The 16,479-nt window shown below is 44.6% G+C and overlaps 2 protein-coding genes across 2 annotated transcripts in view; one reads left to right on the top strand and one right to left on the bottom strand.

Annotated features, from left to right (window-relative positions):
• The first annotated feature begins 2,391 nt into the window (after positions 1-2,391).
• On the top strand, positions 2,392-7,616 carry C15H12orf76 (chromosome 15 C12orf76 homolog). Its single transcript, XM_061170119.1, has 2 exons — positions 2,392-2,526; positions 6,573-7,616. The coding sequence occupies exons 1-2, from the start codon at positions 2,394-2,396 to the stop codon at positions 6,656-6,658; spliced, it is 219 nt and encodes a 72-aa protein (XP_061026102.1). The 5' UTR covers positions 2,392-2,393; the 3' UTR covers positions 6,659-7,616.
• A 2,712-nt stretch (positions 7,617-10,328) lies between these two features.
• The window catches only part of ANKRD13A (ankyrin repeat domain 13A), a 34,197-nt gene continuing 28,046 nt past the window's right edge, over positions 10,329-16,479 (bottom strand). The window contains exons 12-15 of the mRNA XM_061169584.1: positions 16,021-16,134; positions 14,832-14,992; positions 13,147-13,214; positions 10,329-12,304 (exon numbers count right to left, since the gene is read on the bottom strand). Coding sequence (XP_061025567.1) covers positions 12,109-12,304; positions 13,147-13,214; positions 14,832-14,992; positions 16,021-16,134 — 539 coding nt within the window. The 3' untranslated portion in view covers positions 10,329-12,108. The remainder of the gene's footprint in view (positions 12,305-13,146; positions 13,215-14,831; positions 14,993-16,020; positions 16,135-16,479) is intronic.

Below are 16,479 nucleotides of genomic sequence, written 5' to 3'. Positions count from 1 at the left end.
CTCACGGGCCCAGTTGCTGCGCGGCATGTGGGATCCTCCCAGACCAGGGCTCGAACCCGTGTCCCCTGCATTGGCAGGCAGACTCTCAACCACTGCGCCACCAGGGAAGCCCAGTTCCTGAGTCTTAACACAAACTTTGGAAGGTCATTTATGTTCCTTTACACAGAAATCCCCCTGGCCAGGGACATAGTTCTCTGGAATAGAATTGTGACTCAGTGTCATCAAACAAACAAAAAAAGATGCAATTTCAAAGTGCTTGAAGTAGATGTACTCAAAATGATGGAGGGCAGAAGTTGCCAAGTTGATGGCTTTAAAATTAGAATGTTGATGAAGCTAAATTTCAGCCTGTCTCAGGACACAGGAGCATAAACATGATTCTGTTTGAGGAAAATGAAAAAGGCAACCTTGATTAACAGTAAAAAGGACAAATGGTACAGGAGAGGACAGCTGCTTCCGTGCTCTAAATGTAGGTGAAAATATACATTTTGCAGCTGTATTTTAAATATATAACTTTCTTGGAAGCCAGTCTCTTGTCATTATTTGACACTCTACTTCTGCTGGGGTTTTAACATTTTGAAAATGCAATCTCAAGTGCCCAAGTAAGAAAAATGGTCTAAAAGGACATGAAGGTGATATGTGGAATTCCTGTTTCATGTCAACATGCACTGAAATGAATTAAGGACATGAGAGGGAGGAGGTGAGAGCAAAGATGGCTGGGTCCTACTTCAGCTGAAAGGACAGGTCAACAACTGAGACAGTCACTCCCTTTGCTAAAATAGTTGGGATACTTCTTGTTCAACTCAGGTTTCTGCAGGTCTACCATGTCAGGATCCTCTGGGGTGAAAATCACAGCCACCTGACTCAACAAAGAAACTAAAGCAAAAAAAGAAAGGAAGGAGGGAAGGAAGGAATGAAGGGAAGAAGGAAGGAAGGAATGAAGGGAAGAAGGAAGAAAGAAGAAAGAAACTTACTGGGTCAAGTGACTGCAACGTCTAGCCCAGGTGTCTGGGGCTAGATGCTCAATGTCATCAGACTCCATTTCCATCTCTGCAATCATCTCAGAGCTCCTTTCTTCTGTGTTGGTTTCATCGTCTCAGCGAATGGTAAAATATGCAGAACAATACCTGGGTCAACAATACCTTGACCCAGGTATTATTCTGTGCAGCATTGGGCCAAACACTTAACTAAGCTGTTTCCTCATTTATTCAGCCAACATTCATGGAACATAATATGCTACTCTTCTAGGCTATGAAACAACAGTGAGCAAGAACAAATCTCTGCCCTCATGGACCTTACATTCTAGGATGATAGCAGGTACCCAGTGCCAACTAAAAATTGTCTCTCGCCATCTGCCTCTATGAGGATGACGTCACTAGCCACTGCAGTCACTGACCTTCAACACACCCTGAAAGGAGTTCCGGGAAGAGATCAGGAATGTGGCACTCTGTGCTCTGGGAAAAACTGGCAGAACAGGTCTTCAGGTAGTTAGATCTTTTTCAGAAGACTTTATAAGCCCAATTTCTTGCATCTTAAATCTAGGAAAGCACTAAAATCATTGACAGAGACATCTGCTCCTCGTGACTAGCAGCAACCTTCTGCCAAAACGTGTGCTTGATTGCACCTATCCCCCTTCACTAAAATCATATATATAGCAACCTGCCCCCCGCCCCTACCTCTTCAGAGCAGTTCCTCAGAGCTATCTGAGAGGCTGTCTCCTGGGCTATGGTCCTCATTTTGCCCCAAATAAAACTTAACTCACAACTCTCACATTGTGATTTTTTTTTTCTCCAGTCAACAACACAAAATAACAAAATGCAGGTTAAATGTATAGGGTAAATGGGGAGAAGTTAAGAGGGGATGAAAGAGACAAAAGAGTAGGGAGTGTATATATAAAGGGAGTGTATATATAGAGGGAGTGGAAGGGCTGCAATTTCAGAAAAAGATGTCCAGGTAAAGACTCGCTGAGAAGGTGGCATTTGTAAAATAGGAATACAGTGTCTATTTCTCAGGCCTGTGGTGGAGATTTAGTAAGAAAATACACGGATTTGTAAAATACCTTCAATAGGTCCAAAATGGACCTAAGAAACCTCTCTGGAAAGACGCCCGCCTAGAACTCAAAGAAAGAGAGACACTTTGGTCAGGGCGGAACTGGGATCGAGGTGGACGTTGCCGCGACGGAACGGTGATCCCCCTGAAAATTGGCCCGGGCGGAAACGTTGGTCCTGGAGGAACGTGGATCCGGGAGGAAGCTTGGTGAGGGCCGAACTCTGGCCGGGGCGTACAGTTACCCTGGCAACGACGCGCGCCCGGTGCGACGGAAGGCGGTGCGCGAGAGGTAACAGGGGCGGGACTTCCGGCGGAAGTGGGAAGCTCTCCACTGCTGGGTAGGGAAGATGCTGCGTCCAGGTTGGCGGTGGCTTTGCCTCGGACTGTGCAGCCTCCTGCTGGGACAGGCGGAGGCCCCGAGCCCCGTGGAGCCGCCGGACCGGAGCCGGCCGTATGCGGTGCTGCGTGGGCAGAACCTGGGTGAGCGGCCGCGGGCGGGCGGGCGGCGGGTTCGGTTCTGCGCTTTTGCCGCTCCAGGCAGCCGGAGCTTCGCACGCGCGGGGCGGACGGCGGGGGCCGTGTGGGGGCAGGCGGTGCAGGTGCGACCCTCTCTCCAAAGGCCTGGGACAGAGGCCTGAGCTGCGGTTCGGCGAAAGGCCTGGTCCTCGGTGGGCTTGATACATGCTGGTTGCATGAATGACCCGGGTCACAATCTGGGTCCCCTCCTCTGTGGCTGTGTGGGCCCAAGCTAGGCAATACGGCGCATGATATATACCCCATCCCCTCTTATTTTCTAATGGAATTAATAGTCATAGTCATAATGATAATTGGCATTTGTTGAGCATTTCCTGTATACCGTGTTGTACTCATGTACTGTGTACATGAGTTTATTTCAGCCTCACAGTAAGTTAATCAGAAAGGTACGGTTTTCAGCCCTGTTTACAGATAAGGGAAATGAAACTCAGGTGAAGTTCTTTGTCCAAGGTTACACAGCTAGGAAGTGGTGGAGGCCAGTAGGAGAACCTAAGTTTTGTGGGGCTTGAAACATACCTTTTGGGAGGATGTCATTAGCATGCACATATATATACACACAAACATACGTACGTGTATGGGCGTACATGGCTTTGGAAGGGGCCCTGGAGCTTAAAGCTTGGCAAACTTCACAATAACTGCATCTTGTTCTGCCATAGTCCTTTCTTTGCGCTGAACGTCATTGGTATGTCTGTATATCTGCAAAGCTGCTACATAGTATTGTTTATGGATTACCTTGACTCTCCATGAACTCTTTGTCTGTCCTGTATTGACCACTTACTGTGTCCGTAGCACTCTGCTAAGTGGTTTCCATACATTATCCTGCTTAATCCTTCAGAACAGGATTTCTCAACCTAGGTACTACTGACATATTGGACCAGATGATTCTTTGTTAGGGGGTGGGGAACATACTATTCTGAGCACACACTGTTCTGAGCACTGTAAGATGTTTAGCAGCGTCCCCAGCCTTTACCCACTAGATGCCAGTAGCACACCCCACTTCCGGTCCAGATAATCAAAATGTCTCTCGACATTTGCCAAATGGATTTTGCCACTGGGGCAAAATCCCGCTGGTTGAGAACAGTACTCTTCAAAGTGTGGTGGCAGAGCAGTGAAGTCTGCAAACTATTTGTTATCTGCAAAGAGGTGTCTTACAGCACTTGAGATTGTTTAGAAATTTAACGGTTTGACATTGTTGCAACATCCAAGCAACTAGAAACCACTTCTAGGTCCCTAAACCGGAATGCTTTCTAGGTAGAGGGAGGTGCTTATTAGTCATACACAGTAGGGCTAGGTAGTGGCCTGGGACAGACTAAAAGTTACAAAAACTAGTCCTTTACCACAGCTTTGTTTGAGAAACATTGCCCTAGACCATTCTGTGCAGTGGGTATTTTTATCTCCATTTTTAAAGAAGAGGAAACAGACACAGAGAGACTGTGTAAATTCTGTAAGGTCACGTAGCCTGTAAGTGTAGACAGGAACCCAGACAGTCTAACCCCAAACCCTGCGTTCTTGACCATTGTGCTGCACTGCCTGTCTTGGTGATAATAATGGCTTTCATTTATCATGGGCTTATTATCTGTCCGGCACTGTGTTGAGCGCTTCATATGAAATATGAAAAAATTTTTGAGCTCTAAAATGAGATTTATTTGAATAAGATACAGTTGACAGATAAAACAGTAATGATGTGGATATGCTTTTCTAATTTTCCAATATTTTGGTTGGTTGACAAACAAATGTCACAGAAGTATTCCAAATAAGAGTTGGAACTGCCAGGAATATTGTAGAAAAAATGTTCACATGCAGTGAAAAGCTGGATCAAATGTCTTTTGGGACCCTTCCAAGGCTAAGATTTTCAGATTCTTTTAGAATATGCCGGCCACTTTAATTATTATATTTAAAACAATAGATTCCATGTGACGGTGTTAACTCAATATTAAAAAAAAAAAATGCAGTATTAGAATAGTTCTAAAACACTACAAAAACATTTCACTTGGGACTTCCCTGGTGGCGCAGTGGTTAAGAATCCACCTGGCAATGCAGGGGACACGGGTTCGAGCCCTGGTCCAGGAAGATCCCACATGCCGCGGAGCAACTAAGCCCGTGCGCCACAACTACTGAGCCTGCGCTCTAGAGCCCACGTGCCACGACTACTGAAACCTGTGCGCCTAGAGCCTGTGCTCCGCAACAAGAGAAGCCACCACAATGAGAAGCCTGCGCACCGCAACGAAGAGTAGCCCCAGCTCGCCGCAACTGGAGAAAGCCCCCGCACCGCAATGAAGACCCAACACAGCCAAAAATAAATAAATAAAATAAATAAATTTTAAAAAACCAAAACATTTCACTTGAAATTAGCTATTTTAATGACATTGATATTTAGGCCTTGTGAGATGGGTTTCATTTGCCCCATGTTATAGGGTAGAGAATGAGGCTCGAAAAGGGGAAGTGACCATAAGGAAGGACCTAAGTAGTCTTAATGGTTCTGCCAGGGCCTGCCATTCAGGCAACTAAGGGGAGGGAGAAAAGATAATGATGAAGAGTGGGAGATCAAGGCCCAAAAGTATAGCTATTCCAGTGGATATCGTGTACCTAACAACTCTTGGTTTTAAGCTCATTTTTTGTATTTTTTAAGAAGACTTCCATTCTCCAATTGTAGTCCCCTGCATTCCTGCTTTGGGAGGTTTTTGTTTTTGTTTTGTTTTGTTTTTTTAGAGCCTTTCCAAAACGCAAAAAAACTGATTTAAATGGAATAAGACAGCTTTAGGTCCAATTGTAGTCAGAGCCTTAGAAACTCATGGAATTCTGAACTTTAAAAATTAGGGCAGGGACTTCCCTGGTGGCACAGTGGTTGAGAATCCACCTGCCAATGCAGGGGACACGGGTTCGATCCCTGGTCTGGGAAGATCCCACATGCCGCGGAGCAACTAAGCAACTTATTTATTAAAATAAATAAATAAGTTTGTTAAAAAAAAAAAATTAGGGCAGGTATTTAGGTAACAAGGGCTATTTTGAGATACGACATCCAGCTCATGTAAGTCATAGATTTTGTTTAACAGAGACCTTTTTTTTTTTTTTTTTTTTTTTTGGCTCCATCGGGTCTTCGTTGCTGCGCGCAGGCTTTCTCTAGTTGTGGCGAGCAGGGGCTACTCTTCATTTCGGTGCATGGGCTTCTCATTGTGGTGGCTTCTCGTTGTAGAGCACAGGCTCTAGGCACGTGGGCTTCAGTAGTTGCAGCACATAGGCTCAGTAGTTGCGGCATGCAGGCCCTAGAGCGCACGGGCTTCAGTAGTTGTGGTGCACTAGCTTAGTTGCCTTGCGGCACGTGAGATCTTAGTAGTTCCCTGACCAGGGATCGAAGTCGCGTCCCCTGCATTGGAAGGCGGATTCTTAACCACTGGACCACCAGGGAAGTCCCAGAGGGATCTTTTTTTCCGACTAAATCAGATCATGTCACTCTTTGCCTACAACCCTGTCTTTAAACTTAGAATAAAATCCATGTTTCCTTCATGGTCTACAAGGCCCTGCATGAACTGGCTCCAGCCTTCCTCTCTGGCTTCATTCCCCACCTTTCTTCTTTCACTCCTTCCTCCCAGCCACACTCGCCTCCTTCCTGTTCATTGGCTTTCTGGCTTGTTCTGGCCTCAGGGGCTTTCATTAGCTGATCCTTGGGCATGCAGATCTCCACATGGCCGGCTCCTTCCTCCCATTAAGGCCCCAGTTTGTGTGTCCCCTCCTCACTTGCTTCCTCCATCACCACTCCCAGCACTCTCACATTACCGTCTTCCTCATGGCACTTAAAAGCTGTGTGAAATGCTCTCATTTACGTTCTCTCCTCACGTGCATGGAGACATCCCCAGAGAGGGTCTGTCATGGCTGCTTCCCCCACACCTGGCACAGTGCCTGGCACCAAGGGGCGTTTGGCAAATCATTGTCAGTGGACGACTTATACAGAACCTGAAGCTGCTGTTAGGAGGTAACCTGTTTTCCTTTTGCAGTGTTGATGGGAACTGTTTTCAGCATCCTGCTGGTGACCGTGATCCTTATGGCATTTTGCGTCTACAAGCCCATTCGGCGCCGGTGATGGCCAAGCCAGCCCTCCCACGAGCATTTGGGAGCAGAATAAGTCATGTTGCACATGGGTCAGTGGAGAAGGTGGAATCAGAACTTAACTGCTTGGAAACGATCATCGGTCTGGACAGTTGGTAAATGCTGAATGATTTAGAAAAAACATCTAGCCATTTTCTTATCCTAACACTGTAATGCAAGTATTTGGCCACTTGAGCCTGCTTCTCAGCGTTTCTTTTTATATCCGGCTGTACCTGTTGAAAGTAAGACCTGAAGCTCCAAGGTTCAGTGTAAAGATGGAGTGTTCACGAGAAAGAAAACATGACTTTGTGAGTGATGTAAAAGCCACACTGGAAAGGAATAATCATTAATGCTTGAAAATATTAAGAAGAGTAAGACTTAACATGTAGACATTCCCTGCTTAAGAACCATTTGGTCACAACGGGTTAAGAATCCCAAATGTTTTTAATTATCCCGAGTTGGCCTAGATGCCCCGTTTGCAAAGCAGTGTCAGCTGTGGGGAACATAGGCCGCCACTCCTCACTCTGCACGGAGCTCTGCACTCAGATGCCCCCACTGAAGTCGGGGTCACACCAGCTAGGCCTGTGACCACGGGCACCCTTGGGCTGGGAGGCACTGGGGGTGGCTGGAAGTGTTAGCACTTGGCCCATCTGAAAAAGAACTGGTCCCATTCAAACACGTTGATCTCCTTGTCCTGCACTTAAGTCCTCCCAGCCCTTGGCCTAGAAGTCAGGGCAGCTTTTCTGATTCAGAATCGAAGAGACTCAGCAGGACCTCTTTTCCGCCCTGGGTGGGGTGGGGCTACAGAAGTGTGTGTTCACTGTGGCGGGTGGGTGTGTGTTTACACAATTTAATTTCAACTTTGAAAATGCTGCTATTCATTTGCACTGTTGGTGAACTGGAATTTTCCCCCATGGAAATGATACTTTCGTACATACAGTATTTATTTTATTTTAAGGGTGCTAGGTTTAACTTCGTTGTTAAATTAAAATGCTTATCTTGTTTGTGCTCCATTCAAGCACAGCACTGATTTTTTTTGTTTTTTTTTAACAACCGGCACTTAATGTGAAATAACTCGTGTGGGATACGGTAACTGACTTAAGGATTTTGTTTGTAACCCTAACACTGAGCCACTGAAACGTGCTTTTGAGCAAAATGTCCATTAAAACTAAAGTAAAATCTTATGTGCTGTTTTATTCCTAGTAATTATTTTCCAAGCGTTTAAAATGCAGGTAGGGAGGGGTGTGTGTGCGCACGTGTGCACACTTGAATCTGATTTAATCTCGAGGCACTGTGAAGTGGAATTTTAAATTAATATGTGAAATAACACTACTGCCCCAAGGCAAGCTATTGATTATTTCAAAAAACTGACCGTAAGTAATCTCTCAGGCTGGACCAGGGCCCAGAAGACCTGGATTCTTGTCCCAGCTCCAGTTATAAACAGGCTTAACTTCTCTAGAGCCTCAGTTTTCTCATCTGTGAAACAGTGATATACACACTTTATCTTTCTTTATTATAGTGAGGATCAAATGATGTGAAAACTAACACAGATGGAGGTGGGGTCACCACAGTCGGCCTGTGCCTTGGAAGCCCGTGGTTATTGACCGGAGGGAGGACTGGCGGGGATTCTGAGACTTTGGCACGGACAGAGTTAAGTCCCAGGAGCCCACATCCCCGCCTCATCTGGGATGCCATGTTTTGATATCTGTCTAAAAACTTACTGCCATTTGTAGAATTTTAAAAGGAAACGGTAAAAACTTGTCAGGCCCATAAACCTTGTGACTTGCCGTTTGCCCAGTAATCACCAGCCAGGTAATTGGATCATGTTCAGTTTTCTGAAACAACCTTGCAATAGTTATTCCACATACAGATCCAAAACCCAGCCTGCATCTTCATCCCAGTGTTACCGTCTGTTAAGTATGAGATTTCAGTCAAAAGTAGGACAAAGAATAACCTTTGTAGAAAAAGGCTTATTTCAGAGAAATGAGTAAAGATGAAAACATCAATTCCAGGAGCGAGAGAGCAGTAAACTGAAAACTTTTATGCACCAGAGGTTGACCAACTGCAATTTTCAAGTGGAATTATTCTCCTGACCTTCATCTTCAGGAGTGCAGAGGGGCAGTGGCTGAACCCTAGTTTTCCTAAACTGAACTGTATTCAAGATACCATGTCCCCTAACAAACACATTCGACTAATTTATACCAATCATAAAAACAAGTTATTTTAGCAAACACTATCTTAACTTTCTTTAAAGTTGAGATTAAGAAGTCTGCAGGTGCTGCTTGAGATTAGGGGCTTGGAGTCTTATTCGTGGATTACAGTTTTTCCCACAGGATCTCAGTCTTATAGCCACACTCATTTCTAGACATGGGCCTAGCTTGGACTTTGAACTCCATCATTCACGGCACTGCAGCCATTTGAAGTTGCTGTAGTCCAACTCATCATCTTTGATGTCATCTGCGTGCAGGAGGAAACTGGGACCAAGCTGGTGGTTATGGTCTTTCTCTTTCCTGTCATTATTTAGAGCAGACTTTGCCCTGACACCTCTCATCAAGTATGGTGTGATGGGCTTGTTTGTGGAGCAAGTATCTTAGGAACTTTGTTACCCAGTCAGCCCTCTGTATACCACATCCGTGGATTCACCCAACCACAGATTAAAAATATTTGGAGGAAAAAACATTCCAGAAGGTTCCGAAAAGCAAAACTTGAATTTGCCTCACACCAGCAACCATTTACATTAGCATTTACATTGTATTTATAACTATTTATATAATTTACATTGTATCAGGTGTTATATGTGATCTAGAGATGATTTAAAGTATTCAGGAGGATACAGTAAGTAATATGCAAATACCATGCCACTTTATAAGGGACTTGAGCATCCACAGGTTTTTGGTATCCATGGGGCATCCCAGAAACACGCCCCTGCAGATAGTGAGGGAGGACTGTACTTAATTCCCAGCACTGTCGTATGTGCAGAAGTTGCTCAATGAAAGTTTACTGCTGGTAATGGTCCACACAAGCTTTAATAAACCCTGAAGATAAAGTTAGAAACTATTAGTTTAATGAAATAAGCCATAGGTATGGCTTGTCTTGACCTAAGAAGAGTAACAGTTTTCACAATGCTCAAAATATTGCTTACTTCCCGCCCACCCCACCCCCCCAAAAAGCAAAGCAGATCCTTCACAACTTCTGGAAATACCAAGGCCTCACTTCCGGAACCCAAACATTTTTTACTGGTCACTGCCTTTTTTGTTTTAATAACAACATATTTAGGTGTACGGCAAGTCCAGGAGGCTGAATCATCACCTGAGCTTCCAAGAACAGCCTCACAAAGCACTTCGGCTTCAAAGGAGAGAGCAGATTTACTGAGATTAGAGAAATCTAATGTTGGCTTGGCTTCCAGCACACTCCACAAGAAACAGTCCCTCTCCAGGGCTGCAGAGGTGCTCAGAGCGGCCGGATGCTGGCTGTGGAGTTTCCATTTGAAAGGAGTAGCATGCGGGCGTGTGGACTGTGTGACTTGGGCAGGACACCGAGAGGAGTGTGCCACCTTTGTCACGCACGAGCGAGGACTGGGAGGAATTCTAATGTTCCAGTAACATGCATAACAGGAAGGGACTAGAAAAATGTGAAGAGAAAAAAAGACTCAAAGGCTGTCTAGAATATTGTACGAGCACCCTCTAAGGAAGCAGTCTTTATTTGTATTTTAAGAGTGAACACATATCGAAAACTGCTGTGACGGTGACACAAAGTTCAGTCCCTTGTTAACTGACCTCCTGGGGAGAAAGTCAAAGACATGGGGAAGCAGAACAATGGAATGCAAACAGAGAGATTACTGTGGCCTAACTGCAGCCATTCCCAAGACGTATCTTCGCTCAAGGTAAACGCCAAGTAAACAAAATGCCAACTGTGTATCTGAAACAAACATGATGCTGCATATACTGGCCTCGTGTGCAGAGAAGGAATTTTGGTCAGACCGTGAAAAGAAAGGCAGATGGTCATATGGAATCAAAAGCACAATTCTTTGGGAACGTTTCACTGGCAACGCTAACTGTATATACAGCTGTTAAATGGAACGGTAGTTCCCGTTTCCCTTCCCGTCCCCAAAGCAGCGCAACAGACAGGAAATGGACGCAAGACAGAGGAGGAGGATGTTGTTACTAGGTGACTTCAGTGCAGCCTGTGGGGATGAATCCATGGGCCGGGCTGGAGTGAGGGTGCCCTCGGCCGCATTCCCCAGGTTCTCTAGGTTGTGCGGTGGTTATTTACAGAAGGGTTAGACAAAATAGTTAACTACTGAGGGTATCCAAAAAAGGCCTGAGAAAATCTGGTTAAAATGTATAACCTTGTATTGCTACTGATGGGAGTAGTCGTTTTTATATCTTTTAAAAATAATAAAAAGATTCTGTTAAAAAATATATTCATCCAGAAAGATGTTGATTTGAACTCTAAAAAGTAACGTAGAATCATCATTTTCCCTTTTGAATACAGAGCCACTGAGTTCCGTTTGTAGCTCCCTTTCTAGTTTCAAGCCCACCCCTTCCTCTCAGGTGCGCCCAGGGCACGTAGTGAGGTCTTCCTAGGCCTCTGCATGGAGACCCTTCACCAGAGAAGGCCTGGAACACACCCCTGGTTTGGTGATCCTTTGGTCAGCCTGCCCACTTCAGTAACAAGCCTCGGGCTCTCCTAGCTGCTCCTTCAGGGCCAGGATTAGCTGCCTTGGATTTAGCCTGGAGGATCCTGCTCTCAAAGGAACTGCCTTTACAAATTCAAATCAGATCCCTCAAAGTGGAGTGAGGTGGTTTGAAACCATTAGTAATTTTTAAGGCTAAGGCAACATCTGTTGTCATCTGTATATCTTAATTTGATGCAAATAGTTAACCCTAATATAAAATGGATCCTGTACTTATCTCCTCTTTAGCTGGGTGTGGAAGGAATGGAATAAGGAGGGGATGGAGTAGAACAGTGACAGTGCCCTAGAAACCCTGTAGAAAGGTAAAAATAGAAGAGCAGAACGGCACAAATGATCCATTTCTTTGGTGAACTGTACAGAAGTGTCTCCCAAGTTCTCTCACACCACACTCTGCAAAGGCTGCTGCTCTCGTATATAAAACACCCTGACTCCGCAAGAACTTGTTTTGTTATCACTCCTTGATAAAAATTCATCTACAAACCTGCAGGGTGGGGTTGGGGATTGGGTTTTTATCTAAAGCTGGTAGTAAAAATGTGACCTGCAAGCCAGTACAGCTATGGAAAGTGACGACGCTCTCCTCCCCTCAAGCCTGGAGATGGGGCCGCTGGCCCCCAGCCCCTTCACCGGGGAGCCCTGGCCCCGCACCTCTGTGGAAAGCAGGGGACGGCTGCCGTCCGCTGCTGCATCGTGTGAGGCGCAGTCCCTGGGCCCGCGTGCAGACAGAGCCTCCGGGCAGGAGGCGGGAAGGCCTACTTCTCGGTGAGCGACAGCTGTAAGACCTGCTGCAGCTCCGCCTCCTCCTCCCGCAGCCGCAGCTCGTGCTCCTCCAGCTCTTTGGCGGAGAGCTCCATGGCCAGCTGCAGGTCGCTGTCAAAAGTGCTGGTCTCACGGGAGGCGCCGGGGCACAGGCCTTCAGAGCCGGTGGGGAGGCTCTCCTGGACAGCCCTGCGTGAGAACGACACGGGGCAGAGAAACAGTGTTTTAACATCGTCATCGTGGCAGCAGCAGCCATATTTCTTAACCGCGGACCCGGTGTGCGCCGAGCCCGGCGCTTCCTATCCCCTCTTGTACACGATGCCATCAATCCCACGTAACTCTGGGGGTGTAGGTGCTGGGTGCAGGTACATACCTGCCCAAGATCACCCAGCCACTAAGTGATGGGGCTAGGAATTGAACCTGGATCTATTTTAAAGCAAAACCCAACTTCTTCAACAGGTTTCCATATGTGCCCAGACTACAGGAAAATGCTTTGTAAAATGAATCTTTCCAGTTTAACCCTTTTTAAAACAGATAATCTGGGAATTCCCTGGCGGTCCAGTGGTTAGGACTCCAAGCTTTCATTGCTGAGGGCGCAGGTTCGATCCTTGGTCTGGGAAGTAAGATCCCACAAGCCACGTGGTGCAGCCAAAAAATCATCATCATCATCATCTAATCATCTCTGTAGCCCTTCCCCAAAGTGGCATCATCCTTAACACTGTATAAACTTCCCACTGACGGCACCTAGACCCTCTGTGATCATACGTTCTTCGCAGAAGATCAGACCGATCAGAAAACATTTACTGGGTGCCTTTCTGCCCACGGCAATGGTTAGTGAACTGGTCAGCAATTCTATCACCAGTTCCTGGAAGCTCAGCCCCCGAGAGTTCAGAGCTCCTTTTATGAGGAATTGCCCCAAGAGGAAGCAGGAGAGCTGGCACTGTATCAAGTCTCTCTTGCCAGGCCCGCTGCCGCATGTCCTAAGCGCCTGTGCCAACCTCAGGTCAATCATCAAGAGTCACATCAGTCACCTCTCGTCCTGGGCGTCACAGGTATGTCCGTGGCCAGTCCCTCCACTAGAAGCTGGTCCTGAAAGCTCCTAGGAAAGACATGTGACAGACACGAATACCCCTTAGAAGAAATAAACTGTTGTACTGATAACAAAAGGAAAGCAGCAAGAACAAGATTAAAAATATTTACAAGTCCGTTATCCACAAAGCTGTGTGAAAAATTAATAGACTGGGGTTATCTCTAAAATGACACCCAAATGTCAGATAGTATATGGTCCACTACCCTGCTTGATTTGATATCAAGTATGAGAAGGTGGTAGCTGTCAATCTATTAAAAACAACTCAACCTCAGGCAAAGTTTCAATGAACAAAGCAGATAATTCTTCTAGAGCAAGATTGGAATACATAACTCATTATTTGTCGTCTCTGACTTTGGCTACTCCTCTTCTCAAAATGTATGGCCGACAAGGTTTATGTGGCTATTGGGGGAAAAAATAAGCTCACTTATAACAGGGAAAGGAAACGCATACTGGATTGACAGTGATGGCTAGGAGAGGGAAGCCTCTCAAGGGGAACATGCCAGCACTGGGGTCTGGCCCTTGGCCCAGCAGCCTCAGAAAACAGAATGGCTCTAAGAATGGGTCCATGGGAGGCGGGGCTCATGTTACCCAAGCTGAGACTCCAGAAAAAAACAGGATGCCAAAAACCTCAGCTGGGGGGACACTGGAGTGTGGGTACCATTCTCAAAGCTTAGCGGCCCCATGACGGCAGGCGCTGGGGCTGCTTCATCAAAGAACTCCCAGCACCTGGCACAGAGTCTGGCACAAAGCAGGCACTGTGCAAACATCTGCCGAATGAACAATGGAAGGACAGAAGAAACCAATGAACAAACAAATGGACAACAGGAGCCCAGGACCACACCAAAGGGCAGTTGAGGGAGAAGCAGATCCCACTCTAGTAGAGCAGGAAGCCACAGAGGGAGGGGACGGAGGAGTTATTGTCCTCAAGCCCTGGACGGTCCCAGGAAGGTGAGGCCTTGAGGAAGAACCACATAGGAAGACCAGAGGCAACTGTTCTCAGGCTGGTCTGTTCTATCCTTAGTACTCAAGAGTTTGGGATTATGCCCCTTACCACAGAATGAAACATCTGAGTAAAAAACAATTTTAACAATGAATCAACCATCCTTTTCATCACACACTTATTGAGCAACCACAATGCAATGACTGGTCTTCATTGGGGAGGAAGTTGGGATTAAAATCCACATACCTTTGTATAAGACTACTGACACATAGATAACATTCTAGGGAAAAATATGATGGCAAATAGTTAACCCTAATATAAAATGGATCCTGTACTTATCTCCTCCTGTACTTATATCCTCTAGCAAGAATTTACTGTTTCACCACTGGGAAGTTATACAGCACGCTCCAAAAGATACAAGATTATTAGCTACATCGGTGAGTATAAGGAAAACACAAGTCTGTCAGGCTCTATCCTGTGAATGATGCTGACTGGGGCTATGCAGATGGTCTCATATAATAAGCTTTTATAAAAGACCAGGTGCATAAAATATAAAATAACCCATGTAAATACCATGAATATGCCAAAGTTGTCATTTAGAGTAAGTCTGTCAGGTTAGCCAAAGACTGAGGCCAAACTGGACGGTAAAAGTTTCCAAGCCCCGCCATTTATTCTGATAAATGCACCTGGCTTCTTCTGGACTCCAGTAAGCTCTGCTGGATGGCAAACTGCATTATCTCGTAATCTTCATCCTGCAAATACACGTTTCTGCCGTTGTCTTGAACGTGGTAAGATTCAGGAATTTCAAACACAGATTGATCAACCTCAAAGTTTGTGAGAGTGGAAGCTGAAACACAAAAGGTGACAGTACAGTGCCTGAGTTAGTAAAATAAATTTCCACTTCAACTTTTTATAAAAATTTTTTTAAATTAAAAAAAATGAAAAAATTAAAATCAAGGTTGGCTACTATGTAAGAGAGATTTCAAGGAAGAATAATCTTGACAGAGAAAAGTACCAGAATACTGTTTTTTTCTTTTTGCCTTCACTTTTTTTTTTTAGTAATAAAATGCATAGTCACACAAAAAATATACAGAAGACTGTAAAATGAAAAGTGAAGATCTCTCTCCCTACACTCTGTCTCTCCTATTTCCAAATTCCAGAGGTAACCAGTGTTTACCTGTGGGTCCTTTGAGGAATGTGATGTGTATGTGTATATATCACACAATCACACCAATGTGTTTTTTTTTCCTTTTTTATTATGAAATATAGTAAATATATGAAAGAAGATATAAGATATCTGTAAACTTAAAATAAAAATGATAATAATAAAACAAAGGCCTTATATCCCTCAACTGGCCTAAGACACAGAACACTATTTTACCACAATAAAAAAAAAAAAAAATTCAATTACGTTTCGATATACTAGCAATGAGTAACTGGAAAATAAAATTAAGAAATAAGTCCATTTACAGTAGCATCCAAAATCTGAATTGGATTGATGGCAAAGGAGCCTGAGGAAATTTTGGGGGGTGATGGAAATGTTCTGTATCTTGCCTGTGGTAGGGGTTACGTGGGTGTATACATTTGCCAAAAGGCATTGAACTGTCACATTTAAAATGGGAGTATTTTATTACATACACGTTACACCTCAATAAAGTTGTTTTTTAAGAATAGGCTGTCTTTTTAATTCAAGTGGGGTCATACATATTCTGCAAATTGTTTTTTTCACTTAATCGAAACTAAATCTAAAATTTTCTTTCATTCAAGACAGAGATCTACTCATAAGATACTCTGACTTCAAACTGAATAATTACTATAGTGACTAAATGTATGAGGTTTTTTTTAATCACATAATCCAACTTTTTTTTTTTTTACCTGAATCAGACGGCATCCCTTCCACATTTTGAGATACAGTTTCTTCAGCAGTGCTACAGCCATTAACATTTCCAAATGTAATCCGTGCATTTAAGACATGAAACAAGGGAATTTCTAATAAAATAAAAGCTTTTATAAATAAACTTTACTGAGAAGAATAACAGCCACCATTTACTAAGCGCTTACTATGCTGGTACCATGCCAAGTACTTTTTATAAGTATGATTTCATTTAATCATCATAACAACCCTTCCCAATATACAGATGGGAAAACTGAGATTCAGGGAGGTTAAGCGACTTCTCCTAGATCACAGTAAGTGATCGAGCCAGGATTCAAGTGGATACAGGATACAGGAGCCAGGATACAACTATCCAAAATGTAAATTCCTCACAAGTAATATGTATTATATGTGGTATCATGCACACTAATTCAAGCCCAGAAACATATTAACGTATCAAA

This window comes from Eubalaena glacialis, chromosome 15 (genome assembly GCF_028564815.1).
Source record: "Eubalaena glacialis isolate mEubGla1 chromosome 15, mEubGla1.1.hap2.+ XY, whole genome shotgun sequence".
Lineage (NCBI taxonomy): Eukaryota > Metazoa > Chordata > Mammalia > Artiodactyla > Balaenidae > Eubalaena > Eubalaena glacialis.
This window is presented reverse-complemented; position numbering and strand designations above follow the sequence as displayed.

What these genes read in the sequence shown, in the direction of transcription:
- C15H12orf76 (XM_061170119.1), top strand. Translation starts at nt 2,394, where the DNA reads ATGCTGCGTCCAGGTTGGCGGTGGCTTTGCCTCGGACTGTGCAGCCTC. An exon ending in GCTGCGTGGGCAGAACCTGG is followed by an intron (nt 2,527 to 6,572) that starts GTGAGCGGCCGC and finishes TTCCTTTTGCAG; the next exon opens with TGTTGATGGGAACTGTTTTC.